At 44.9% G+C, this 27,162-nt stretch overlaps 1 protein-coding gene across 5 annotated transcripts in view; it reads left to right on the top strand.

Annotated features, from left to right (window-relative positions):
* The window catches only part of DOCK10 (dedicator of cytokinesis 10), a 2,208,289-nt gene that overhangs the window by 1,095,718 nt on the left and 1,085,409 nt on the right, over positions 1 to 27,162 (top strand). For all 5 annotated transcript variants that reach the window (XM_069618176.1, XM_069618179.1, XM_069618177.1 and 2 more), the window contains exons 18-19: positions 16,084 to 16,149; positions 25,307 to 25,399. In XM_069618176.1, the coding sequence (XP_069474277.1) occupies positions 16,084 to 16,149; positions 25,307 to 25,399 (159 nt within the window). The remainder of the gene's footprint in view (positions 1 to 16,083; positions 16,150 to 25,306; positions 25,400 to 27,162) is intronic.

The following is a 27,162-nucleotide window of genomic DNA, read 5'->3' as shown; positions in this document are numbered from 1 at the left end:
TCCACCTCTCCGATCATGCCTTACTCTCCTTTTCCCTTACTCCCCTTCCACACCCACTTGCCACTAGGCCCTCCGCTCCCATCTTCTCAAGACGTGACCTTCGCAACTTTGATCCCTCTCGCTTCTTTGACACCTGCTCCTCTTCTCTTCCCTCTCTCCAAGATTTCTCTTTATTATCAGCCAATGATGCTCAAGCCACTCTCTCCTCTTCTATTTCTTCTTCCCTTGATCAACTCTACCCTCTTCCTTTCTTCCGTCCAACACGGAAACCCTCTCAACCATGGCTCACTCCTCAACTTCTCTCTATGCGGCATCTCCTCAGACGTCTTGAGAGACTCTGGCTCAAATCTCCTTCACTTTCCAACCAAACCTCTTATTTCTCTTACCCCTCTCTTTATGACTCTTGTCTTGCTTCGGCTAAACGATCCTACTACTCCAACCTTCTTCACTCCCAAGCCCCCCACCCTCGCAGCATCTTCCAAACTCACTCATGACTTCTCTCCCCTCCTACCCCTGAACCCTCTACCTCCTCTACCCTTTCTCCTTCTGACTTTGCTAACATCTTCTCCTCTAAGATTCTTACCCTTTGGCAAACAATCAGCTGTTCCTCATTTCCCCCCTCTTCTCCTCCCCGCCATCTACCTGTATGTCTGTCTTCTCACCTTTCTCCCCCTCTGATGTCTCCACCCTCCTTTCCAAAGCCCACCCTGCATCCGCCCCTACTGACCCTCTCCCATCCCTTCTTATACCTAAGATCTACCCTCTTCTCATTCCCTACCTTACTTCCTTCTTCAACACCTGCCTTTCATCGGCCACCTTCCCTTCTGCCTTCAAACACGCCACTATCTTCCCTATTCTGAAGAAACCTTTGGCCGATCCCCTTCTCACCTCCAACTTCTGCCCTATTTCTCTTCTCCCATTCCTCTCCATGCTGCTTGAGCGCCTTGCCTACTCCCAGCTCTCAACCTTTGTCACCAATCTCTCCCTCCTACCCCCTTCCCAATCTGGCTTCCATCCTAAACACTCTCCTGAAACTGTTCTTACCTACATCCTTCACTCCCTCCTTTCTGCTCGACACTCTAAGCAATCCTCTGTCCTCATTCTTCTTGACCTCCCTGCTGCTTTCAACACTGTCGATCACCCCCTTCTTCACACCCTCTCTTCCTTTGGATTCACAGGCTCTGTTCTTAACTGGCTATCCTTGTACCTCTCCTCAAGCTCCTTCACTGTTTCCTGGGGTGGCCGATCCTCTCCATCCCAACCTCTTGAATATGGCGTACCTCAGGGATCAGTGCTTGGTCATTTCCTTTTCTCGCTCTACACCTCCCTCCTTGCCCCTGTTAGCTCCTCGTTTGGCATTTCCCACCATTTCTATGCCGACGACACTCAACTCTTCCTTTCTTTCTCTTCCTTCTCATCCGACCTCCACCTGAAACTCTCCTCCTGCCTTACTGCCATAAAGAACTGGATGGCTTCCCGCTTTCTCTACCTTAACACCTTTCATGCTATTAACTTCTAATCTTCTCTCTTATCTTCTCTCGCCTCTTCTACTGTTCCTCCTTACTCTTTGGCCTACCTACCCCTCATCTTGACCCCCTCTAGTCTATCTACCACTCTGCTATCCATACCCTCTGTCTCCTTACCTACCGCGACTCTATCTCGGCTTCCCTCTCCTCCCTTGGCTGGCTTCCATTTCACTCTGAACTTAAATTTCACTTTTTCTGTCTTGTCTTCAAATCTCTCCATGGACTTGCTCCCCCCCACTTCTCCTCCCTCCTCTCTTTCTAGACTCCCTCCCACTCCCTTCGCTCAGCTGATCATTTCCTTCTCACTGTACCTCTGTCCCCTTGTGCCCCTCCTGTTTCCGCTCCTTCCAGCTCCTCGCTCCCCTGCATTGGAACTCCCTACCTCTCTCAATTCGTTCTATTCCTACTTTCTCCTCATTTCGTACCTCCCTTAAATCTCTCCTTCTCCACCCCCGCCTTGAAACTCCCACCCCTTCTTGCTCCCCCTCCTTTCCTTCTGCCTCCCTTGATTCCCTCCCTCCACTCCCTACTACCCCACTCTCACCCCTTTCCCCTCTCTCCTCCTTCTCCTCCCCTCCTCTCCTTCTCCCTCACATTCCCACTGCTCTTCTCTCCCTATTCCCTTCAGTTTAATTGCTCTTCTTACTGGTGTGTTGATTGATTCATACTGTAATTTGCTTGTACCGTTATATTGTTTATGTTTTATGTACCAAGTTGTTCAATTTTGCAGCGCTTTGGCGTAAAGCGCTATATAAACAAATAAATACAAATACAAATATATCCCCCAAAACCTAGTGCAGACTTACGAGGTGGCGAAGGATATATTTCTGACTGGTTTGAAGCACTCAAGCTTGCCTTTCAGCTACAGGAGGTGTACGAGCTACTGTGGGCCGCACCCCTTATGAGTCACTTACCTACACCAGGGGCTGATGCAACTCTTCCGTTAGCTCCTGAGGAAAGGCCTGTTCATGAGAGCATGAAGGCGGCCCGCATGAAGGCGGCCTTCTTCAGGAAGTTCTGTAAAACCTCATAACAGTATTTCAAGAGCTTTAGAGAGCTTGGAAAAAAAGTGGGCAGACATTTGAAGCATTCACACACTTGTCATTGAAATATCTGAATGGGTGGGTGGCTGATAACAAAGTTGACACATTTAAATTGATGTGAAAACTTGATTGCGTGTGAGCATGTATTTAGGAATTGTGAGGCTGACCTACACCAGCATCTGTGGACAAGACTATCACAAACTCTAGGCAGCTTGCAAAGGCGGCAAACAGGTTTGTGAGTACTTGAGTCCAGAAAAAGGCTCAGGCGAGCACACCCAGACCAGAAGAGAGATCTTTGGACAGAAAAGTTAACAAGGATGTGAAGGACAAAGGTCCAGTCCTCTTCGAAGTTAAATCCCAAAACTTTAGTTCAGTCGTACACCCCTAACACTGGGACACCTTTGTTGTCACCATTCAAGGGTCTTTTTGTGTGTAAGGAGATGGGCCATAGGGAAGAGGATCCTTCTTGCAAGGATTTACCCAATCAAGTCATTGTGAATGTGCGGAATCGTGGATCAGGCCATCATTAGTGTGGGACTCCTAGAGGAGGCCCTCCCACTAGGCCAAGGAGTGGCCGAATGTGGATTGGTAACACTGAGTGGGAATGGTACCGGGTCTCCAGAAGAGATCCCTGTTCCCAATAATGTTCAACTCTATCTAGAACATGTGTATCAACTCTATCTAGAACATGTGTATTTCAATGGACACAAAACTCCTGCGTATTAGACACCATGAATACCCTCTCTGCTGTCAACCACGAGTGGGTACAGCCAGGCCAGTATATTGATGGACCTAATTGGGTTTGACGGAAAGAGTAAGTGCCCCTTGACGAAAGTAGAATACAGCTGGTGAGGTGAAACGACCCAGCACTGTGTAGCGTTGAAAGACTACATCCCTGTACCACGTCTGTTGGGTAATGATCTTCCTGATCCAGAGAAAGTCACAGCGGCTACCCATTTGAGGGCAAAAGCGGTTACCAGAATGAACACTCTCAGAGCCTTAGGACCTGGAGGGCTTCCGGAGGGCTTGTTGGAGGGACTGGTGTGGCTGGTAGCCCTTAGTCCACTTCCATAGACTGCTGAGTTGCCTACGCCTGCAGGAGTGGGGCCAGTAGCCACTGAGGACCCTACTTTGGTAGCAGGGGGATTCACTGACTTCAGAGTTGCCTGGCGCAGTGCAGGAACCTAAGGTGGAAGACCAGGTGAGCACAGATCTCAAAGGCCTACCCAAGCTGGATAAGTTTGCAACAGCTGTAGTCCCGGATCAAACTGACTTCTTTAAAACCCAGAAAGAGTTTTCCACTCTGGCGGGTCTGCTGAAGCAGGTGGTGGAGCAGGCCAAGGGTGAAGCCCTTGGACTGTTCAAAGTGTCCTGGGAGGATGGATTCAAGTGAGCCAAATGACTGAGGGTGAGGGCACCAGAAGGTTAGTGATTCCCCAATGCTGTAGAAAGTTCCTTTTGGATTTGGCTCACCACTTGAGAGTGACTAAGACATCGTACCAGTTGTCTGCAGACTTTAACTGGCTGCAGTTCAAAATAAATGTAAGGAATTTGTCCTGTCTTGCCCAAATTGTTAAGTTTCTGGCAAGTCAGGTGGTCCTACAAAGGCCCTCTTAATTCCACTACTAATGGTTGGGTGGCCTTTCGAGAGAATAGCCATGGATATTGTGCGTCCTTTGGATCCTCAAACCAGCTCAGGGAACAAATACAACTTGTTGTTGGTAGACTATGCTACAAGGTACCCTGAGGCTGTCTCTCTGAGGAGCATCAAAGCCTCTATGGTTGCATAGTCTCTGATTGGGATATCCTATGCTGGATTCCCCAAGGAAGTCAGTTCTGGCTGTGGATCAAACTTCTTATATATGAAGTCTATGTGGGAAGAGTTGGAGTCACCTACTGGTTCTCTACATCCTTTTATCCACAAACAAACAGAGTTTGTTGAGCGGTTCAACAAGACCCTGAAAGGCATGATAGGTGGAGAAAATGGGATATTCTCCTGCCATGAACAAGGGTGGTCTCCCGTGGTCAACGGGAGGCAAAACAAGGGCACACTTAATCCAATGTAATTGATAAACGTTCAATCATTAGTATTCAAATACTTTCAAACAATTTCAAAGAAAGGTTTCAGAAGAAGTGTTTTCAGACTATTTTATCATGTTCAACATATTAATTCTGATAGGCATCAGTATGCTGTCAAAGTAATCCATGTTCATTCCAATGTTTTCAACTTCAAATTCAACAATGAGTATATTTAATTTGAATTTGAGTACATCAATAGTTTCCTAAATAACACTGTGGTGCTTAATGTTGCTCAGATACTTGAGTTTGTCGGATATCTTGATAGGGTCTTGTTTTATGTTGGTCGTTCTTAAAAGGACACCTCCTATCCTTCATTACATGTTTCAGGCTTCCTTGAGCCCTTCTTCAGATGAAGATATCTGACTTTTGGGTGTATTTTCTAAAAGATAAATTAAACTATATTAGGTGATGTTCTTGGACATCCTCCTCGTAGTTTTGAAAATTCATATTAGTGTTCTCAAAACTCTAAAACACCAACCTTTGAATTTGTTGCGAGCCTTTCAATGACGCTCGGATTTCAATTCAGAGAATTTCCGTCTCATGTCTGTTTGCTGTGTAAACACAGTCAGTTTCTACACGTATCCATTCTGAAAAGAAAGGGCACTGCATTAGAAAGAGGGGGTTGGTTTTGTCTGTTAAGTATACATGAATTTTATAATATGTGACACTCTGTGGGACAAGTCGCTTATAAGGCGCTGTGTCCCACAGGAGTGTTACAGTCAGTTAGGGTAATATTCATTGTTACTGTAATTATATACGCTTCACTCACCACGTTATGGTGCTGTAAGAGTAATTGCTGGTGAATTCCTTAATCGTGGTAATCCCTCGTATAGCTGTTCTCCTCACGGTAAGGTAATTTTGGATATTGTTCACTATTTTTATGGTCCATACTCCCCAACTTGTCATTTGCATCAACCTTAAATTCGGAAAATTAACGTTATGTACAGACCTCGCTCCTTGCGCTTTTCCTAAATGGAGCTTTACTGTTTATTAGTTGGATACATGCGAACCGATCTATGGCCGCGTTCCGCTTTAGCGTGTATTTATATCTCTGTGAAGACCTACTTATGTCTTGGTTAATATAGTCACTGATCTGTCCCCCGATCACTGTTCTAGTTATATTTACATATTTTCTTACCTGTATCGAACCAACAGAGCTAGGTCTGCATGTGCTGTCTTACACGGCACCAGTCTCTCTCTGCAGTCGCATCAGAGCGTTGCTAGGCAACTGCTGCAGTAGTCAGTTATTTATGTAGACTGTTGGATCTCATTTTGTCCCTGCATGTCTGCCATCTTGGGTGTATGAATTACTTAACTTGCTACCATTGATGAGAATAGCTTTGGACTCATGGTACATTAAGAGTTATCAACATTTTTCATGAACATCAACACGTGTTTTCCATGTTAACATATATTTCCTACATTTATCCGGAATGATTACCGACGTTATTACAAAATGGGGGTCTATCACGTATAAAGTACATTCCTAATCTCGTGATTTACTGGTACCTGTGTATGGTATGGCGACTTGTATTTCCTAATCTGGTTCTGCGTTAGTAATTTCCATTTTTCCTTAAGGTCTGTCATTACCTGACACAATTCTTCAACAGGTCATCATAAATCCTATGCAGCGCTGTTACTTGATTTTATCAATATGTTACTGCAGTGTGGCGATCATTTTGTATCTGCATTGCATTAGAGAATATTACATGTACATATTATGTATCCCGTGTATGGCGTTAGGTAATATATGGCATAACAATGTTCTGTACAGTTAATTGACATTCAGTGTTTATACAGTGTTCCCATGTGGTGACATCGAGTCTATAGTATATCTTCTCTTACAGTCAATGAATTTTCCACCTGTTAGCTGACCACAGTAGATCATTTTCTCGATGACATTCCCCTCTGTTCATGGTTGTATCAATAAGTCATAGAAAACAATTCAAATCCCATTCAAGATTCATCCCATGTGGATGCATACTGTCTCATTTCTCAATCCAATGGATTTCTCTATATTGCTTGGTAGGGTCACATGTTCCAGGATTACGAACTGAATCTGGGCGATCATGTGTTTCGGTTCCTTAAAGTGTTGTGCCATCGGTGATTTAACTGATTGTGGTCTAATGTTTGATTTATGCTCTCCCCACCTCGTTTTTGCTTTCCTGCCAGCAAGTCCAACATAGAAGAGTCTGCAGGGGCATTTGATACCATACACAACATTCATGGTGTCACATGTCGATGTATGAGTTAATGGAATTTTATGTCCTTTGCGTGGATGATTGATGTGGTTGCCCTTAATCACATTATTGCAGCAGTTTCAATTATTGCATTGAATTGTTCCCTTGTAGTCCTTCTTATTTGATTTCACATGGCCGAAGTCAGATTGGATCAGGTGGTCCCGTATTGATCTACTTTTGCTATATGCGAATAATAGTGTGTTTGGAAATAGTGCCGCTAGGGTAGGGTCCAAGCTCAATAGTTTCAATATTTTCTTGATAATTTTCTTTTATGTTGTTACTGTGCTGTGAGTAAGTTTTGACATATACCAATTCAATCTCTTTAGTCTTGATCTTGATGTAGTCTTAACTTTGGTAGCATGCTCCATCACTGACTCTTCACTATATCCTCTCTTTAGGAATTTCTTTAAGTCAATTGCTTTCTTATCATATACCTCTTCATTTGATATGATTCTCCTGTATCTCAGGAATTGGCTCAATGGAATACTTTCTATGGTCTTTCTTGGGTGAAGCTTGATGCTAGCAACAAACTGTTCCTATCCGTGGTTTTGTGAAGACCGTGGTTTCAAGTTTGTTAGATTTGAGATATACCAATACATCTAGAAATTCTATTGAAGTTCTGCTGGTTTTGTGTGTAAACTAGATTCCTTCGGCTATTGTGTTCATGAATTTTAAGAAATCTTCTAGTTCTTCCTCGGTGCCATTCCACACCCCAAATAGGTTGTCAATGAATCTTACTAGGCTATTCAGTTTGTTCTCCCATCTTGGGTTTCTCAAGATTTGAGTTTCCTCCAGGTAAGTCATATATGTGTTAGCATAGCTAAGTGCCATGGCGGCCCCCATTGAGGCTACGGCAATCTGAACAAAGTAACGATCTTCGAACAGAAAAAAGTTGTTGTTCAGTACTATATTCAGAAGTTTAAGTATTAATAAACAGTCACCTCTCACCACTTCTTCTGCGTTAAGTAGAAGCCATTCCATTGCTTCCAATTCAGCGTGAGCAGTTATATTAGTATAAAGACTTGTAATGTCCATGGTGAACATGATATATTTACTTTTGTCAAATGTTATTGAATCAAGTTTCTTCAGAAAATTGTTTGTATCCTTAATGTATGTTGTTGATCTGTGTGTTAGAGGTTGAATGCCCTTGTCATTGTACTGAGCTAGTGGTTCAAGGAGACTATTGTTGGCTGCAATAATGGGACATCCTGGTGGGTCTAGTAGCCCTATTCTCCTGCTATGCCTTCTGTTCACCTACAGGGAGGTGCCACATAACAGAGTAGGGTTTAGCCCCTTTCAGCTTCTGTTTGGACACCCTGAACAAGGTCCCCTCAGTCTAGTGAAAGTAAGTGGAAGGAAAACCCCTCATCCCCTACATAAGATGTGGTGGACTATATACTTGGCCTTCAGTCTAGAATGGCAAAGTACATGGAACAGTCGACGGAAAACCCAAAAAGCCAGTCATGAGCTGATGAATCACTAGCATGACCAGATGGCCACAGTGACGGTCTGTTCTCCATACAAAGTGGGTGTGGAATATGGAGCCTGTCGAACCGTGTGCTCTTCAGTACAAGTGGACTGGGCCTTACTGTGTGCTGGAAAAAGTCAGTGAGTTGAATTCTCATTGACGTGAAAGGACCTAAAAAGATGTGCACAGTCTTTCACATCAACCGGCTAAAACCCCATTATAGCGGTACGACTTGGTCATGGCATTAGTGACTGACAGAGGGATGAGGAGACTGATCCCCCCTTCATACCTCCTACACACTGAAGTCACAGATGGGTCAGTTGCAGGTGTCAACATTGCAACAGAACTGTCAGAACAGCAACTGACACAGTCAGAGTTTACTGGGACAGTTTACCGGTCTGTTTTCGCTGACTCCAGGTCACGCAGATAGGTGCACCCATGATGTGAACACTGGCGACAATAAGCCATTGAAGCATGGGATTCACTGGATGTCCGACAAGGTCATGGACACCATCAAGGAGGACGTTTCTAAGATATTGTCCCTAGGAGTTATAGGGCCATCCCACAGCCTGTGGGTTAGCCCAGAGTGGTAATGTCCCTAAAAAGACCAGTGGTGGGAAGACTGAATTTTGATTTTGTGTGGACTTCATGGGGTCATGAAGACAGATGCTCACCCCATTCCTCGGGCAGATGAGCTCATTGACAATCTTGACGCTGCCAAGTACATTAGTAACTTTGACCTCATGGCAGGGTACTGGCAGATCAACTTGACAGATGGAGCAAGAGAGTAGTCAGCATTCTCATCCCCAGAAGGACAATATCAGTTCACTGTGATGGCCTTCGGATTGAAGAATGCCCTTGTCACTTTTTAAGGGATGGTTAACCAGGTTTTGTCTGGACTGGAAAACATCAGTGTCGCCAATTTAGACGACATTTCTGTGTTCAGCCACACTTGGGAGGATCACTTATCCCACCTGAAATAAGTGGTTCAGGTGCTGCAGAATGCATATCTGACTATCAAGGCCACGGAGTGCCAGACACTGAAGGCACAGTGACTTACCTAGACCACCTGGTCGATGGAGGTAAGAAACAACCTCTCAAAGCAAAGGTACAGGCTGTGAACGATTGGGCCATCCCTACCACACAGCCTTTTTAGCTCTCACCAGATACTACCGGTCATTCAGCAAGGGGTATGGGACCATTGCCATGCCCCTGATTGATGTAACTTCTAAGAACATGCTGAAGAAGGTAACTTGGAACCCGCCTGTAAAACCTCCTTTCAGGATTTAAAGGATATTTTGTGCAGGGCCCCATTTCTGAAAGTGCCAGACTATAATAGTCAGCTTTGGAACTCCCTACCCCCCTCTCTGAGAGCAGACCAAACATACGCCAACTTCAGACATAACATAATCAACTGGCTCAAAGAAAACAACCACTAAATACATGCCAGCTACTGTCCTACAATCTCCACTTGTGTGTACTGTTAATAGACACTACTATGCCTATAGCATGTTCAACCTCACTTTCTATGTAATGTCCTCCAACTGTATGTATATATCTTGTATATATCTTGCTGTTGTAATCAAACCCTTGACTGTATTATATCTGTGTAACTATGTAACCTTGTAACCATAAGCTGAAAATATTCATGTACCGTACGCCCTGATACCCTCAGGTCTGGCGCGCATTACAAATAAATAAACAAACAAACAAACAAAAAAGGAGTTCATTATCCAGACAGACACCTGCAGATTTGGGATTGGAGCAGTGCTAACTCAGCTGAACTCTCAAGGAGTAGAGCAACCTGTCACCTACATTAGAAGGCAATTGACAAAAAGGCAAAGGAACTGGCCCGTCATTGAAAAAGAGGCTTACGCAGTCGTGTGGGCCATAAAGAAGCTGAAACCCTACATCTGGTTTGCAACTTATGATCCAGACAGACCACCGGCCTCTTTGATGTTTAATGGCCATGCAACGGGATAACCCTAAGCTTTTGAATTGGGCTGTATCCATACAGGGATTAGATATGGACATCTAGCACAAGCAAGGCTCCCAGCATGGAAACGCAGATGGCCTCAGACGGCACTTTTGCATTGATGATGAACCAGATACTCAGTAGGGTGGTGGTTCACATGATGAGGCTGGGGGGCATGCAAGGAATTTGACCATCCGCATTGTGGATGTGCGCTTGCTTGGGCTTTTTTAAAATTTTAAAGGAAATTGTATGATGGCAATTCAACCTCTAGAACATGTGCGGGTCTAATCCTGAGTCATTTTCCTATGCTCACCGCACGACATATGCATAGACCCTTTTTCTCTGATTGGACACATCCTACAGGTGCAGTCGCCCCAGTCATATTTAATTGGGGTCTGACAGTTGGAATACACAAGGCATCTGCAGAAGGGGGAGGGCCAAACATTCCCCCTGCCATGCCCAGCCTAATTAAATAACAAAGGCTCCATGAATCTGCCCTGTGCTTTTTTGAACCCTGTAGCTGGTGGCAACATACCAATACTAATCAGAGTTTAATTTAAACAGGTCCACATGGGGCCTGGCTGCAGAAGCTAACGAAGGAGACAGGAAACCCCAACAACCTTTCACATGCAACTGATGCCGGCTCCCACCCTCAGTATCGATTGACAGCAAAATGTCATGTCTGGTACTGCGTGTCTACAGTAGTCATCCCTTCAGGGTGACCCCATTCAGAAGGTACAAGTATATGATTGACGAAGCCAGAAAGTCTGGTCACGCAGCAGATTCAAGGGAGACATGCCACTTTAATCAGGAACCACAGAGAGCTCCATTAACCAGAGGGACCCCTTGATCCACAACATACAGGAAGGTGGGTGGGACTTAGCAAATCACTCTGGTTATGACCATATGCATACAGGAGATGGTTGTTGGGGACCCAGGATGTGTTCATTAAGATAGGCTTATTCAAGACCACTCCCTGTGGTCCAGTTGGCAGATCAGAATAACTCATCATTGGACCCTGCATGAAGATACAGTCTTCCTTACATCTTCCGCCAGTGAAGGAAGGCCAGGTCCTCCAAGAGGGAGGTAAGACCCCTCTCTTAAACATCTCCAGGGAACAGAGGGAAATAGTCAATCCAGAGGACCCTCCAGCAGCTCAAACCGATACCCAGCCAGCACACAGCATGACCTGCTAGACTCTGCAGCAAGCTTCCTAGGTGGGAAGTGCCAGAGCGTCTCTGAGCCACACCAAGGAAAAGACAGCTGCCTGCAACACTCTCCTCAGCATTGGGTCGTCCACCTTAAAGGACAACACAAGCCCAGTGAAGAAGTTAGGTGGAGTGCATCGACAAGCATCTACCAACATCTGCCTTAAAGGACATTTTCAAGCCAGTTGAGCCTCTCGAACTGCAACTGACTGCAATGCTGACTGGTGTTATGCCGCAGTCGCTAAAGCCATCTAAGATGCCCCAACGAGGGCTTCAGAACCGCCAACCAGCACTGAGACAATTCCTGACCCCGAGCTGCCAGGTAGGCCAGCCTGCAGCTTTATATCCAGCTTTGCTCACCAAACTGCCTGCCGCCTGATACCCACAGCTGTCTCCCATCTTGAACTCTGTCGCAGAAGCTGCAAAGTGCCCTAAAACTGACTCGACCCTGTCGTGCACCAAGAACTCCTTCAGCACAAGGTACATTGTTGTTCTGTCAGCCTGGTCCTTCTCTGGAGGCCCCAGTGACATTTTACGACCCATTACTCTCCCTTTGTGTTTAAGCCAAGTATCCTTTAACTATTGTTTGTTTGTTTATTTTACTTGTATAGCGCACCTGACCCAGGGATATCTGGGCGCTAGTAAGTAAGAATACGGTTACATGTTTCATTTCAGTCACAAAATGCATTTGATACATAATGTAAAGCAGGAGTTCAAGTAATACATAGTACAAACATGCATTCAGTCAGATACATAGTGCATATGATACACAGTATAGAGCAAGAATTCAGATACTACATAGTACAAGCTAGAATTCAGTCCTGAGCGCAGAGAAGATACAAGAATACATGGACGGGAGGGTACGTTCGCAGAGTAGTCAGGGATACATAAGTAAAGAGAGAATTATGTTAATTCTTATTAAGTAGCCAGGCAATAACACTACTCCTGAATTTTGCAAATACTTGGGTGAATTTGATGTCCGGTGGGAGTGTGTCCATAATTGGGAGGCCATGACCGGGAAGCTGGAACCACCTACTCGTTTTAGGTTGTGTCTAGGTAACACTAAGCAAGAGGTGTTGGTAGATCTAGTGGTGCGAGTGGGGGGTCTTCGTGTACATTTTGTCATTAGTAACTATACCGACTACCCTCCTGTCAGTATCCAGAGTGCATCCCTTTTCCTTATCTGAAACTGTCTGTCCTTTGCTTTCCTTTACAGGGTAGGTTGTATTTTGTAGTGTACTAGAAGTGTCTATTGTGATAATAATAAAGTCAATATGTGCATATAACCTTGACTGGACAGTCCTTTTTACCATTGGGTATTAATTGTATTTTCGTTGTGTTGCAACTAGCCAACGATCCACACCTTTCAGAGATAAGCCTGCCATTCGATCCACATTACCAAAAATGGACAAGGGGATTTATAATTTGCTTGTTTCCAATCTGTTCAGATGCCTTCTGGTGTACTAGAGGCGTGAGGCTGATTTAGAGACCAATATTCATCACTGGACCACTGGTGCCCTGGAAGTTGATTCATCACAAAGATGTGTGTGTGTGTGTATGTTGTTGGGGATGGGGGAGGTGGATGGGGATGGGTGTTTGGGATGTATGCTAGTGACACTTCACTATTAAATACTTGCTCACTTGAAGCAATGCTATGGCTATCCTTTTTGTGTGAATGTGATGTATTAAAAACATGGCTATATGCAAATGTGAGCAGCAGGTGATAATCAATGTGTTCAGAAATAATTATCAATTAGCTCTTGCCACAACCGACAACCATCTCTTGCCTCCTCCTGCTCAGTGTGGCAGCATTGCACCAGAAGGTAGAGAGTCATAGGGCCTCATTACGAGTCCGTCGGTAACCGAGGTGGTAAAACCGCCTGGTTACCGCTGGACTCGTTTTACCATTCCTCCTCCGTGACTCCCGGAATTACCGGGGCATTACAACCCCGGTTTTCCAGGAATCAAGGAGGTGGAATGGGGATCATGGAAACACCGGCAGCATCTCGTAATGCTGCCGGTGTATCCTCGTCCGCCTGCAGGCAGGCGGTGTTAAACCCGCCAGGTCAAACCTGGTGGGAACATCACCTCCCGCCTGCAGGAGTCGGGATCAGGCGGTCCAGAAACAACGGTGGCGGCGGGTTTTCCCGCCACCGTTATTTCCGGACCGTCTGATTTGTAATGAGGCCCATAGTCTTCTGGAGCAGCATGTCCTCATCAGGGGCTAGGGTGATGTTTTGCCCGAAGGCAGATGTAGTGCAGCATGGCTCAGGCAAGCAATATTTGTCCATCCTTCTCTGGCCTGTATACCAGTGCTCCTCTGGTCCAGTGTAGATGCCGAAAACGTCCTTCAGCAGGCCAAAGGTATGCTCTATGCAGAGCCTGGTCCTGACTTGTGCATCATTGTAGGCCACCTCCTGTGGCGCACCTGGATTGAGCACGTGTCATTAGCCATGGGAGCTGGGGGTATTCAAAGTTACCTGCAAGGGCAAAGATCACTTGTGTCAATTGCAAAACATGATTTTTCATACCAGTAACTGGATGTAGAGTCATTTACTAAGGGGGAACATGGGCATTGTTGTGTTACACCATGCACACAGTTCACAACAAGCAGTCCTCACCTTCATGGTCTATTATTGGCATTTCAGAGTGCATGTTGCCTGTGTTGGGCCTGTGTGTTGCTATCATGCATGTCCCCTGATGGGTAATTAGTTGTTTTTCTGCATATTTGCAGTGTCTGCGTTCCTTCAATTATGGTTTTACATCCATGATTACCAGATTACATTGCTTCTGCCAGTGTTGCATTGTCTTTGTATAGTGTTGAAATGTGACATTCGATGTGTAGGTATGTGTTAACTTGCATTGTGGTTTCTACAGTCTTCTGTGTGTGTATTGCTTACTTGTTGGGGCAATATGCATCACAACAAACTACTGCATTGTTCTACATGGCCTAGTCCTGTGAGTTGGTGGCTGTCATGTGAGGAGTGAGAGGGCAGGTCGTGTATGTACAAGGCCATGACAGAGCATGCATTGGCCGTTGGCCTCTGTGGCTCTCCTAGTATGCCGGCAGTGTGCTGTTCCACAGGTGCATAGCATTGTGTGGGATCACAAGGTCAGCATTGCAGGTGACCTGGACATTCATGGAATGATACTGCTGCTTGTTGCAGTAAGCCTGTCTGGATGCCTGGGGTGGGTGATCAACGCCACATGGGTGCAGTCCACAGTGCGGCAGTTACGTTGGGCAGGTATGCTGTGTAGAAAGATGCCTTTGTGCAATTAATCTGTGTTTAGGTGGTGGGCAGGGAGATGTGGTGGATGGCATGGCACAGGAGTGCTTCCAGCACCTGCCCAAGCCAAATTATAACGTGGGTTGAGACATGCCATGAAGCATGCCCACAGTGTGCTGATATGTGCCAGTTGCAAGGAATCAAAGGGCTGCCACAAGTTACATCAGCGGGGGTAAGGCAGTTCTTATGTTAATCCTGCTCTGTATGACGTCATGGACCAGGGAGAGTAGCTCTACAATGGTCTGCCTGTTCAGTCAGTGCAGGGTAATCAGCTGGATATCAGGCAATGCACAGTGTGCGGGCCTGACCCAGGGAATGTGCAATTGCCTTGCATGGTGTCCCCTCCTCCTCCCTGTGCTGCTATTACTGCCTCTACAGCTCAATGTTGAGTAGGAGGGGCTGCAAGTCAAGTTAGCGACAGCATGTTGTTGGAAACTTTGTTTGGGTCAGGTGCAGACCTTTTGTAGTCTTTCAGAGTGGATTGGGTGCACCTGTGACTTGTTTTCCATCACTTGTATGCATTTACCTCCACTTTTTCGGTTGTGGTAACTGCACTTTGTTTTTGGAAGAACCACCACCCATTTTTGGAGGTATTTTAGCAGAATTTCAACTTGCGATACAGCAGAAATAAAATTTTGAATCTTGGCTGTAATTCCGCCAGTATAAATAGTGCCAGCACTAATTCCGCCTGATGTTGGCAGTAATTCTGACGGTGGTACTTCCACTGGGGATAATTTCACATTGGAATTAGCCCCAACTCCTTGATCAGTGATGTGGTTAACGCGGCAGTAATTCTCTAACTGCCACTTTTACCATATACTGCTGAACTCCTAATAAGCCCCATTTGGTCTGGAGTAGAAGAGAAGTAACTGAATGAGAGGATGTGCAGCTGGAGCTTTAAGTTGAACATGTTTCCTCCTTTCTAAGTCTCCACCTGCTGATCCTCAGCTTTGTTTCTCAACCTCCTCGCCACAGTATCTTGCAGCCCCATTAACAAAGATAAGTGCTTTGAATTGGGGAAAGAGAGGGGAGTAGTTCCAAGCAGCAAAAACATACATAAAACATTACTGTAAATGCAGTGCAAATAAAATGTACATAAATATAGCATATCCTTGATGAAGTATATAAAAGCTGTTAGATGATATTTTATTTCTATTGCTATTGTATTTATGGATCTTAAATTATTCTACGTCTGAAATTCTTAACTTCTACTCTGTTTTATTCTTATCCTAATGATTTTTTTCCTTTCTATTGCAGGCACGAAATATAATGGTGTGTATTGAGTTTAAAAGTTCAGATGATGAAGGTGCCCATCCACTAAAGGTAAGGCATTTACTAAAGGACATGAGTGAGATCAATATTGATATTAATGTACACTTGTGTTTGTATGTCTATGTTTGCAAACAGGCACTATATATAAAACAATAGAATTGCTGTGTATAGATAGGCCTATTTGCATGTCTGATTGATGTATGAAGTCAATTATTTCCTCCAAAATGTTTTCCGAACTAGAAATGTCCACATTGTTTATCCTCTTTTTTTGGACACCTCTAACACGCAGCAGTTCGACCTCATACTGAAAGACCTATACAACCCAAACTCATTGGTCGGTGACATGCCTTGAGGATTCACAGGCTGCCCCTTACAAATGACCTAATTGTGTAGACAGCAAACTATACTAAATTTTGAATATACATTTTTGATATTACTCTTGCTACAATGCCCTTCGCCCATTGGACAGGACAATTTCATGATGTGCGTGCCCCCCGAGACGATCCAATCCTGGAGTGAGTGTGAACAGTGAAGTCAATACCCTTTGCCAACATAATGGACACAATACTGCTTTCTCATGAGACCAGACAACTTGCCACCCCTCATCAACTGGCCACCCCTCATGCGACTCCCATCTTTAAGCATGTTGCTGTTCTAGCACGCATCCTCCCATGTCTCTATTGGGAACCAGGTGGCTTTACAAAAACACAGCCGAGGCACTCCTCCTCAGGGCTAATTGCTCTGATCTATTTGCTCTATTAAGCTTGTCTGCTACGGTTCCAATGGTCCTACACCTTCTTAATGGGGGCAGTACAACCTCAACCTTATTCAACATCTTGGCTAGGTCTTGCCTCTAGGTCTTGTTCACACCAAAACACGCCCTTCACTGTCATTGCATTTATAGAATGTTGGGAACATAGCTTTACCTATCTCCTGCTTGAAACAGCTATGACTTGCAACAATAACCACTCTCTCTGTGGCGCTTCACCCTTCCCCCCAGTGCCTTGGCTATCTGAACACTTGCGGGGGTAGAAGCAGGAATAAAAACAGTGGCGTAGCACAACATGTGTGGGCCCCCCTGCGAGCTATGCTGAGGGCCCCCCCAGTTCGGCAACAAATCACAAGTCATGCCACACTCTGGACCGGCCTAGATAGCGTTGCTTGCATAATACGCACAAACATGTTACAGCATGGGTATGCCGCACACTGCACTATGAGAAAGATATACATATGTGTTTTTAATGCATTACACAGCACACTTTCTGAGAAAATTTGGCTAAAAAACCAGAGCATTTGCAATTGTTTTCTAGGGTAACACCAATCCAAAAATCCAATGCATACAAGTCACCAACAGTGCACAGGAACATTAATGCTTTAATTCATGTAATGCTTTGCTATTAAAAATGCCATGCCACAAGGAAAACACGTCCAACTGGCTGCACAATATAGACCAGTCTAGACACTTAACAACATATTACAGTAAAGCATGCCAGGCCACATTTAGACATATCTAGACTGGTTGCACCAACATGCAGGTCGAAGCAATAACACCTATCATGGTTGTTTTATCACAGATGCCCAGAAAAATATACAATGCCACAGTAAGAAACGGCTAGACTGACAACACCCAAATGTCTGTCTAGCCAGGTAATTACACTTAGTAGTGCTGCTTTATCAGAGATGCCAGTTAAAAGAAAGTCCAGCCATACTAAGACATGACTAGACTGGCTGCACCAAAATGCCTCTCTAGCCAGTAATACCACCTATCATAGCTGCTTAGCCTGGACATGGATGCATTACAATGAATTGCACAATCCCCACCCCTGTTAATCCCCCCACACATCCCCTCTCCCTCCCACCCCCTTCCCCAACCTCCCAAATCAGCTCCTCAGGCCAAAATTACCTCCACATCCTTCTTCCTTGTCCCAGTACTTACCTATGAGGCATCTTGCCTCATAGGTATGTACTGGGACGAGGAAGAGTAGGACTCGGAGTAAAGAATTACATGCAATTTAGCCAGACCTTACCTCCATGTACCGTTATCTCATCCCAGTACTTGTATATGAGGAAAAGTGTCTCATACACAAGTACAGGGACAAGAAAGTATAGGGCTAGGAGTAATGAAGATTACCCAAAAGTAATCATGGCATTAAACACGAGCATTGGCGCAACACCATTGATCTGACAGGGGATCAGCCCTCCCCCTGCCCCCTGAACTTTTGGGTTATGTTGGCTCAACCTGGCTGACGTCCAGAGTCGTTGCCGGACAGAACAGGACATAGATGTTAAACAACACCTGCGTTTTGCCATTAACAAAGGCCCTGCAATTACTAACATTACTAGCATTTCACTACTACTACCCACATTCAAATGCATAATTTTTTAGGCAATTGAATTTGTGATGTGGGTTAATACTCGCATGCCAGGGCAGTGATTGGCAGGGTAGAGAGGGGACAGGAGACAGCTCATTCTCACAGCAGTCCACACATGGGTGCTTTCAGACTCAAAGGAGAGAGTTAACTGCTTGCAACATTGAAGCTGCATTAGAAAGTCTCATTAGAATGCATTAAAAAGTTAGATGCACCCACACAAATATGTTTTCCCCTCCCCCACAACCCGTGAAGTTAGCCCAACAGTTGAAGGTTTAGCCCCCGCCCCGAAATGTAGGTTTGGTTGCGCCCATGAACACAAACACACATACCATTCACCATATACACACATGCACCCAGCCACCCAAACGTTTAAGTGTGTACCCTTTCACCATACAGGCACACCCAGGCAGCCACCCATACACAGTGTGTAACCCCACACCTGTGCCTCCCCGCGCAAATCTTTTAAAGGGGGTGACCAGTTTCACTTAGCTACCCTCAATTCTCACTCTGTCAAACACTCCTCTGACATCCGTCACCTCCTTGAAGACCTTGACGTCCTTGCTCTCACTGAGACTGGTTCAAGGCCAGCTCAGTCACTGCTTTTGACACTGTTCTCCAAGAGGGCTACAAGATCCTGTCCAATCCCAGGGCTTCTCGGGCTGGTGGTGGAGTGGCTCTGATCTTCTCTGAGTGGGTTCCTACCTTCATCATCCCCACTGAAACCTACTCATCCTTAGAAAGCCTGCAGACTAGGCATCCAGTCACTCCTACTTTCTCTCTTACTCTCGCTACCATCTACAGACCCCCTGGACCGTCCTCCCTCTTCCCATTAGAATGGGCTGACCTGTCCTCCTCTCTTCTTGCCTCCTTCCCACAGTCAACCACTCGATCCTCATAAACCATCTCCGTGATATCTTGGCATCACAGACTGGGCACTGGTGTGGCTGACCTTCTATTCAAACAGACCTTCCCAAGTGCAAATTGGCCCTTTTCTCTCTTCCACCACTCTCTACCTGTGGTTTTCGTCAGGCCTCTATCCTATCACCATTGATCCTCAACATCTACATGGCCCCTCTGGCCCACCTGATCTCCACTTTCTCCACTCATTGCCAGTGTTACGCAGATGACACACAGCTCTCTTTCAAGCTGCCTTCCCTTATCTCCTCCTGCTCCTCCACTTTCATACCTGACTGCCTGACTGATATTCAGGCATGGTGCTCTGACAATGATATCTGCCTTAATGCCAGTAAGGCAGAGGTCCTTCTCATTGGGATGCCTGCTCCTTGTTTCCCCACCACTCTGGCCAGACTCCCTGAGTCTCTGCCCTGACCCACGTGTGGAGGAAAAAACCTTGGGAACATCTTTGACTTCTCTCTCTCTTTCTCTCCACACCACATGGATCTTGCCAAGAAGTCCAACTTTCGGTTGCATCTCCACTGGGGCATTCTACCTTTCCTAACCTTTCCTGAGAAGCTAAATGTCTCTAGAGCCCTGGTTCTCTCTAGGCTAGACTACTGCAACCGCCTCTTCCTCAACCTGCCTCTTTCCTTCCTTTGCCCCCTTCAGCTAATCCAGAATAGGACTGCAAGACTTATCCTTGGCCTCAAGCCCAGGGACTGCATCTCTCCAGCCTTAAAATATCTCCACTGGCTCCCGGTGTCTGCAAGGATCAAATTCAAGACCCTCTGCATCATCCACAAGGCTGTCTGGGGCCTGGGACCTCTTTATATCCAGCTATGCCTCCCTAAATACCTCTCATCCAGAGTCCTTCAGTCTTCAGTTTCCAACTCTCTGTAGTTCAAACGTTTCTGCGAGCAGGGAGATGGAGGTAGAACCCTTTCCTTGGCTGACTCCTCCCTCTGGAACAGCTACCCCTCTCAGACCTGAGCTGGATCTTCTTAAGTTCCGGAAACTTTTCAATACGTTCCTTTTCTCCTCTTCCTTTCCTCTCCCCCTCCCTTGTTAACTCTCCATCTACCGCTGCGACTGGGGCCTGGTCCATTCAGAGTCAAACAGGGGCCAGACCACCCCCTACCAATCCCCTCAGCATCCTTTGCCAGCACTTGCCCTCAGGCTCCCTTGCCCATACTAGCCCAACCTGATCCGCACTGCCCACCACACTCATTCTCCCCTACCCCCCTTCCCCTGGCACTTGCCGCCTTGGCCCATGCAGCAGTTGCCTGCCCCCACGCTTGTTACCCCACTCCTGCACTTCTCACTCTACCCCTTCCTCCTTGCACTTACCACCTTGTCATGCACGCAGGTTTGTCACAAGGCCATTATAACCATTTGTTGTATCTTATTTGTGTTTACTTTTAGATTCCCATGCCCCACCTCCCCATCTTGTCTTGTGGCACCTGGAAATACATGTGTATAGGCGTCATACAAATGTCCAATAAATAAAATAAGTACATACATGTTTGTGTCCACACTTTCACCATACAGGAATACCCAGGCAGCCACCCATACATTTAAGTGTGCACCCTTTCACCATACACTCACACAGGCATTCCCTTGCCATCCACCCAAACACCATGCACTCACTCATTAATGCACAAAACATTATATACATACATACACACAAACTTATATACTCTTACACACATTTAAAAAAAAACATTTTCTTACATTTAATCTGTTGGTCCAGGGAATGAGGCCTTCAAATCCCTGCAGCAGCCAGGAACATGTGTTCCGATCATCTGCAGAGGATCTGGAGGCCTTCATGTCATGGGGTGCAGGAGAGCCCTCGCTTTGAAGCATTTTCTTTTATTTCCTTTGGTTTATTACAAACCGTTACAAAAGTCAAAAACAAAAGAAATGCATTTAAAATAGGATACAACATCAACCAAATTTAGAACTTGAAATATCCCATAAAACCTAGTCATCTTTCAAAAAAAGAAAATGTTCTACTACATGATTTTAATGTCTCTGTTAACATAGATGCAATTCCATAGCCACTCCCCACAACTAACTTTCATCCTTCATATTATTTTCCACGATTTTATAAATGCAGCCACAGCAAGGGCTTCTGAGCTTTTCAAAGGGTTCAACCGTCCTTTCCACAGGTCTTTCAACTTATGTTGTCGCAGGGACTTCATTACCATATTAAAGTATGTCATTCTTTCACTCAGCAATGCCCCACATTCCATGAACAAGTGCTCAATCAATTCTTCTGACCCTTTCCTTTTGCATAGTCTACACACATTATCTGTTAAATCAATTAATCCTCACCTTATCAGAATCTCCCTCATAGTAAACAAGTTCCAACGAAGCAGCATAACAAGTGAGCAATAGTAATTTTTATTTGTTTGTTTATTATTTATAGGGCGCTCTAAACCCTTAGGTAGCTGGGCGCACATCATAACAAGATTACCTATAGCTTAGTTACATTTGCATAGATAGATATACAGGTGCATATATAATTAAAGTTTGCATAGTTACAAGTATTTACAAGTGCATGGGTAATTGCATTTAGTACATAATTACTGACTAAGAGGAAAGAAGAGAGAGCGAGCAAATGTGGCTATGGTTACTGATCTTTGTGGCTTAGCCAGTTGCGGTTGTTGCGCCTGAAGTTGTTATAATGATTTGGGAATGTCAGCAAATATGCCGCTATCTTACCTCTGGGCTTGTGTTCGTGAGCAGATGTCTCAATGAAGAATACCCATGAAATAAATGGATGGTATTTGTCCAATCCCACTTATACAAGGCCTTCTTGACCTTCTCTAGGTTCAACATCAGGGAGTCACTGTAATGTCCAGTTCACTTAGCAAGAGTTCACAATTGGCTTTCCATTTTCCCTCGAACGTGTCACAATTAAATCGAGAGATTGCTCTTGCTAATAAAGTGAGACAGAGGGCTGTATACAAATTATCAGTGTTGAAGCATATCATTTTCTGATATAGGCACAGGTTCTGCCATTGTACCAAAACCTCCCTGATGTTGAACCTAGAGAAGGTCAAGAAGGCCTTGTATAAGTGGGATTGGACAAATACCATCCATTTATTTCATGGGTATTCTTCATTGAGACCTTTAAAGATAAAAGACCCAGGTCATATCGAATTGTGGTGGCCGGACCCTAATACCAGTCTCCACATCTTCCCGCCAATTGTGTCCAGCCAGGCATATGACTTATCGGTCCACAGTTCTAGACCATACAATAGCTTTGGGACCACCTTCCCTTAATAGAATTGGATACCTTCTTTAATTGAACATTTTCTGTATCTTTTGTCTACCTGTATTAGTTGGTTGGTCAACACCTTTGCTTTCATGCTGAGTAGTACCCGCACATCTTTTGATTGAACTTTTGAAGAAAAATGGAAGCCCAAAAATGTTAAACTTGTTGCATCACCCACCCACTGATCTTCAAACTTCCAATTTCTCAGACCCGCTTTCCTTCCTCTCGAGAGCTCCAAGATTTTATTTTTGCCAAGGTTTATTATAAGACCACTCTGACTTCATAAAGACGTTAACACCAGGGCAGGAGATAGAATACGAGACAGAAATAGATGATGAGTATGGGAAGAATAGGAATCAAGACGATTAGAGTAGTGCTGTCGTTTGGCTGAACGTACAGCAGTATCATAAATCGTGCGTAGGGAGGAAAAAGGAGACAGATTTGTGGAGAACTGCGACATTCGCCAGCGGCGCTCGGCAAGGTGCAGAGATAGACGGAGTAGAGGATCTCATCCAAGGTTGAGGGGGTTTGTGCGTAGGAGTAAGAGAAGCAGAATGGAGAGAATCAAGAGTATCAGAGATAGCAGTGAAGAAATAGGAGAAGGCAGAGTTCACAATGGAGGAAGCGAGTACATGAAAGGATAAAAGAGAAGAGGAAATAGTAGCGTTCAAAAACAGAAGTGTTAAAGTTACGTCGATCCCGATGAAGAAAGGTGTGGGAAAGAAGTGTAAAAAGAGATTAAGCTATTGGAGGGATAATAAAGAAGGATAGAAGCACATGCTCTAAAGAGAGAATAGGAGAAGCAGAGACCTAAATCAGTTATAGGGAGGAGGTAATAATTAAATCTCAACAGGAACCAGTTGTATGAGAACAACGAGCAGGGATGGGGAAAAGATAGTAAGAGCCAAGAAGAGATAAGCAAGGAAAAGAAGAGTGAGTAGAAGAGTGAGTAGAAGAAAGATGGAGATTAAAGTCTCCACGTAGAAGTAATGGGTCATCGAAAGGGAGAAGGAAGGACAGAACAGGATCAAGATCATCACAGAAGGAGTTGACAGGATCAGGGGGGCGGTAGAACAAAAGAAAAGCAATAGGAGAAGGTTTAGAAAAGAGAGAGTTCTAATATTCGAATCGTCGAATGTAGAGACATTTGGGTTATTAACCAGAGAAGGAGAGATGGAGGGAACATGAAGAGCGTATAGGATGCCAATGCAACCACCTGATGCAGGATGAGGGAGGGGGGCATGAGAAAAATCTGTCATGAAGCTGTCAAGCCATCTGGCGTGACAGAATAAGTTGAAGATAACCACGTTTCTGTGATACAAATAAAGTTTAAGTTTAGACAATAGAAAGTATCAACAGTGGAAAGGGCGTTGCTGCAGATGGAGCGTACATTCAAGAAAGCAAGGTTAAATGGAGTAGGATGGTCAAAGACAGGAGGATATATTAGGTAGGTTGTGATGCGAGAAATTAGGGTAGAAAGGATGAGCGGTATAGTTCGAAGGGATAGGAAAAAACATAATAAGCAAACATTGAATAACAATAGACAAAGTCGAGTAAATAATACAGAAGAGAGATGTGATAATCAGCACAGGATGGAAAAAAGATAATTAAGACCCTGCAGTAAGGAGGGTGTGGGGCGTGGGGGAGGGGGAGGCAGAAGTCAGGGATGTTATAAGTTCAGTTGGAATGGCATGCTGAAAGCAGCAAGGATGTATTAGAAAAGATAACATAATGGAAGGAGAGATGAGTGCCTAGAACCAGTAGTAGAGAAAAGAAGAGAGCTCCCATCTGTGGACAGCTGCAGTGAGCAAGGGACATAACCATCCTTTGCCCTGGAAGCAATGAAATGGTCTTCCAGGAGGTAGTGGGTGGGTCAGAGGGCTAGTCCAGCTTTGCCGGTGCCGAACAGGATGGCAAAGTCTGCTGAGGTGCAGAGCGCCGAAAAGAAACAGCAGCAGATGGGCGATGAAGTGACCAGGCCTAGAGGATTCTGGCAGCACAGGAGAGGCTGGTGGAGCGCAGATGGTAGGTTGCACATGTGCAGAGTGGAGTCCCTTGGTTATGGAAGTCCAGCACAGACCCTTCCTAAGGGTGCACCACACAGTCTTTGCAGACAGCAAGGGACTTTGCCAGACTTCACCGTGGGTTTCGCCCCGGTAGCAATGAAATGGCCTTCCATGTGGTGTGCAGGTCAGGGGGCAAAGTCCGCTGAGGCACAGAGCGCTGAACAGAAGCAGCAGCAGCTGGTGCTATGAAGCAGCAGCTGGTGCTATGAAGCAGCCTTGCTCAGAAGGATTCCCGTAGTATTTATTCATTGGTATCCCATACCGGAAAGGTATCCCCCGTCTTCAGGACCATCACTAATTGGCTGTATTGGCATCAGCACTGCCCCCGTGAGCCTCCTTCTTCCCTGCGCCGTTGCGATAATAGGTATAAACAGCTTCCTCACTGGCAGCCTTTATTTAAATGATAAGTAATATGTTTATCATCTTCAAGAAGACAATACAAATGTGAGATAATTAATGTGATTTGAATACAGACTGTAGGTTTATCTAATTTGTGTACATTAAATCTACGAAAATTGTATATTTGTGTTACATTAAAATAAATATTAGAACAAGTTAAAGTTGAAACCAATCCGTTCTTTTTGGCTTTTCAGTGCATATATGGGAAGGCAGGTGGACCACCATTCATTACAAAGGCCTGCACAACAGTCCTACACCATTCACAGAATCCCGATTTCTATGATGAGGTAAGATTGTTGGTATTGAATAGAACAACGTGTGGTAAAGACCATCCTTGTCTGAACCTAAAGGCCTTATTTATGCAATAATGCACAGTCAAATGGCATTTCAGATGCGTTGACCCTCAAGATAACAAGGGTCAAAGGCCATTACCATCTGGTAATGGGCGATGAGCAGAGTATTATTGCTATTAAAACATTCAACCCAGTGAGAGTTGAATTTTCTGTTTTAAACAAGGACAGTAGAGAAACATTGGAATGTTGGGATGGAACACTTAATCGAGCCCTTAGTGCCTTCTGCCACAGTATATCCTGCAGGGTGTAACTGCCAACATTCCAAAGTTCTAATTATGTTATATATCCCCCCAGAAGTGACGTCAGAGTAAAGGGCCATTATGACCAAATACAGCCCAAGAGGGATGCCTGCAAAGTTATACGTACCTTAAGGGCAGGCTTTTTGTGGCATACTAGGCCCAGGAGAACTAACAGTGTGAAGAGAAACAGGCCTAAACAAGTCATTGCTTGCCTGACAATGGAGATGGCGGTGCACTTTGAAATAGGTGGGCCTTTCCACCAAGGCAGAAATTATCCAATGCAGGCTCAGATCTACAAGGATGTAATACTTTCTGTTCAGCCCATTGGGCAGTAATTCCCAGGTTCAGAGGGATTACACAAAATAGATATTTTATACCACTCAGGCTGTGCTGGCAGTAGAGAGGGACAAGTGTTCCAATTTAACACATGTCCAGCCATGTAGGTTTGATGATCAATTGAACAACTGGACGATAATTACTCTGTTGTACAAAGTAGGTATATCTTGTCCCCCATGCACCTTTGTGGCCACTGACAAAATAGTAGTATTGCTCCCTTGGACCTACCACCCTAAGTGCCCTGGGGTTGTCCCCTATGTCTGCACCCAGTTTCCTAGATTCAGACCCTAAAATACTGTTTTTTATCCCATGTACACTAGTTCCATAACGCTGATTTTATGCTTACAGCAGTGGGACAAGATTGAATTCAGATGGGTCATTGTCATAAATCCATACAAATCCAGGGCATCCCGCTGGGATGTGTTTGCCCGCTACCAGCCAGTCCCCATAAATCTTTATTTGGCAGTCTGTACTGCCCTGCAATAGCCATGCCTACTATCTGCTATCATGTGCCAGAGAGAGATGGAATGCCAGTTTTCTTTATTGAAGCCCTTGAAAATCTTGAAGTGCTTTGTCACGTAAACTTACCAGACACCTTGGGAACGTTTTACTCCAACAATCTTCCTGTTCTCTTCGGAGTGCCCCAGGGGTCACCCCATTCCCCGATCTTGTTTAATATGTACCTCAGGCCATTAATGGGCATCTTTGCTAGGTTTAATCTGAAAAATCATTCCTACGCGGATGATACTCATATTTATGTCAGATTAAAATCCTCATCTGAAGCTGTTAATCGAATTCTGGCCTGTGCAAATGCAATACAAAGTTGGATGCTTGAAAGGATGCTCCGAATTAATCCCTCAAAAACCGGACTTATTGTTTTTGGTCCATAAAAAACCCTGATTGATTTTCATGCCAAAAATCCCTGTCCTGCCATTTTGACATTACAACCTCCTTCACTTGTAAGGTAAGAAATCTAGGTTGTAGATGGCAGGTATCTCTGGGCTGTAGAGCTCATGTTACTGAAGTTATCAGATCTGACTATTATAAACTTAGGTTATTAAAACCTGTTCTGCCATTTATCTCTGATCTGGTCCTCGCTTTTTTTGTGTGGACAATAGCTAA

Source organism: Ambystoma mexicanum, chromosome 10 (assembly GCF_040938575.1).
Source record: "Ambystoma mexicanum isolate Mex_15411 chromosome 10, UKY_AmexF1_1, whole genome shotgun sequence".
Lineage (NCBI taxonomy): Eukaryota > Metazoa > Chordata > Amphibia > Caudata > Ambystomatidae > Ambystoma > Ambystoma mexicanum.
Note: the sequence above shows the minus strand (reverse complement) of the source record. Positions and strands in the feature narration are given on the sequence as shown.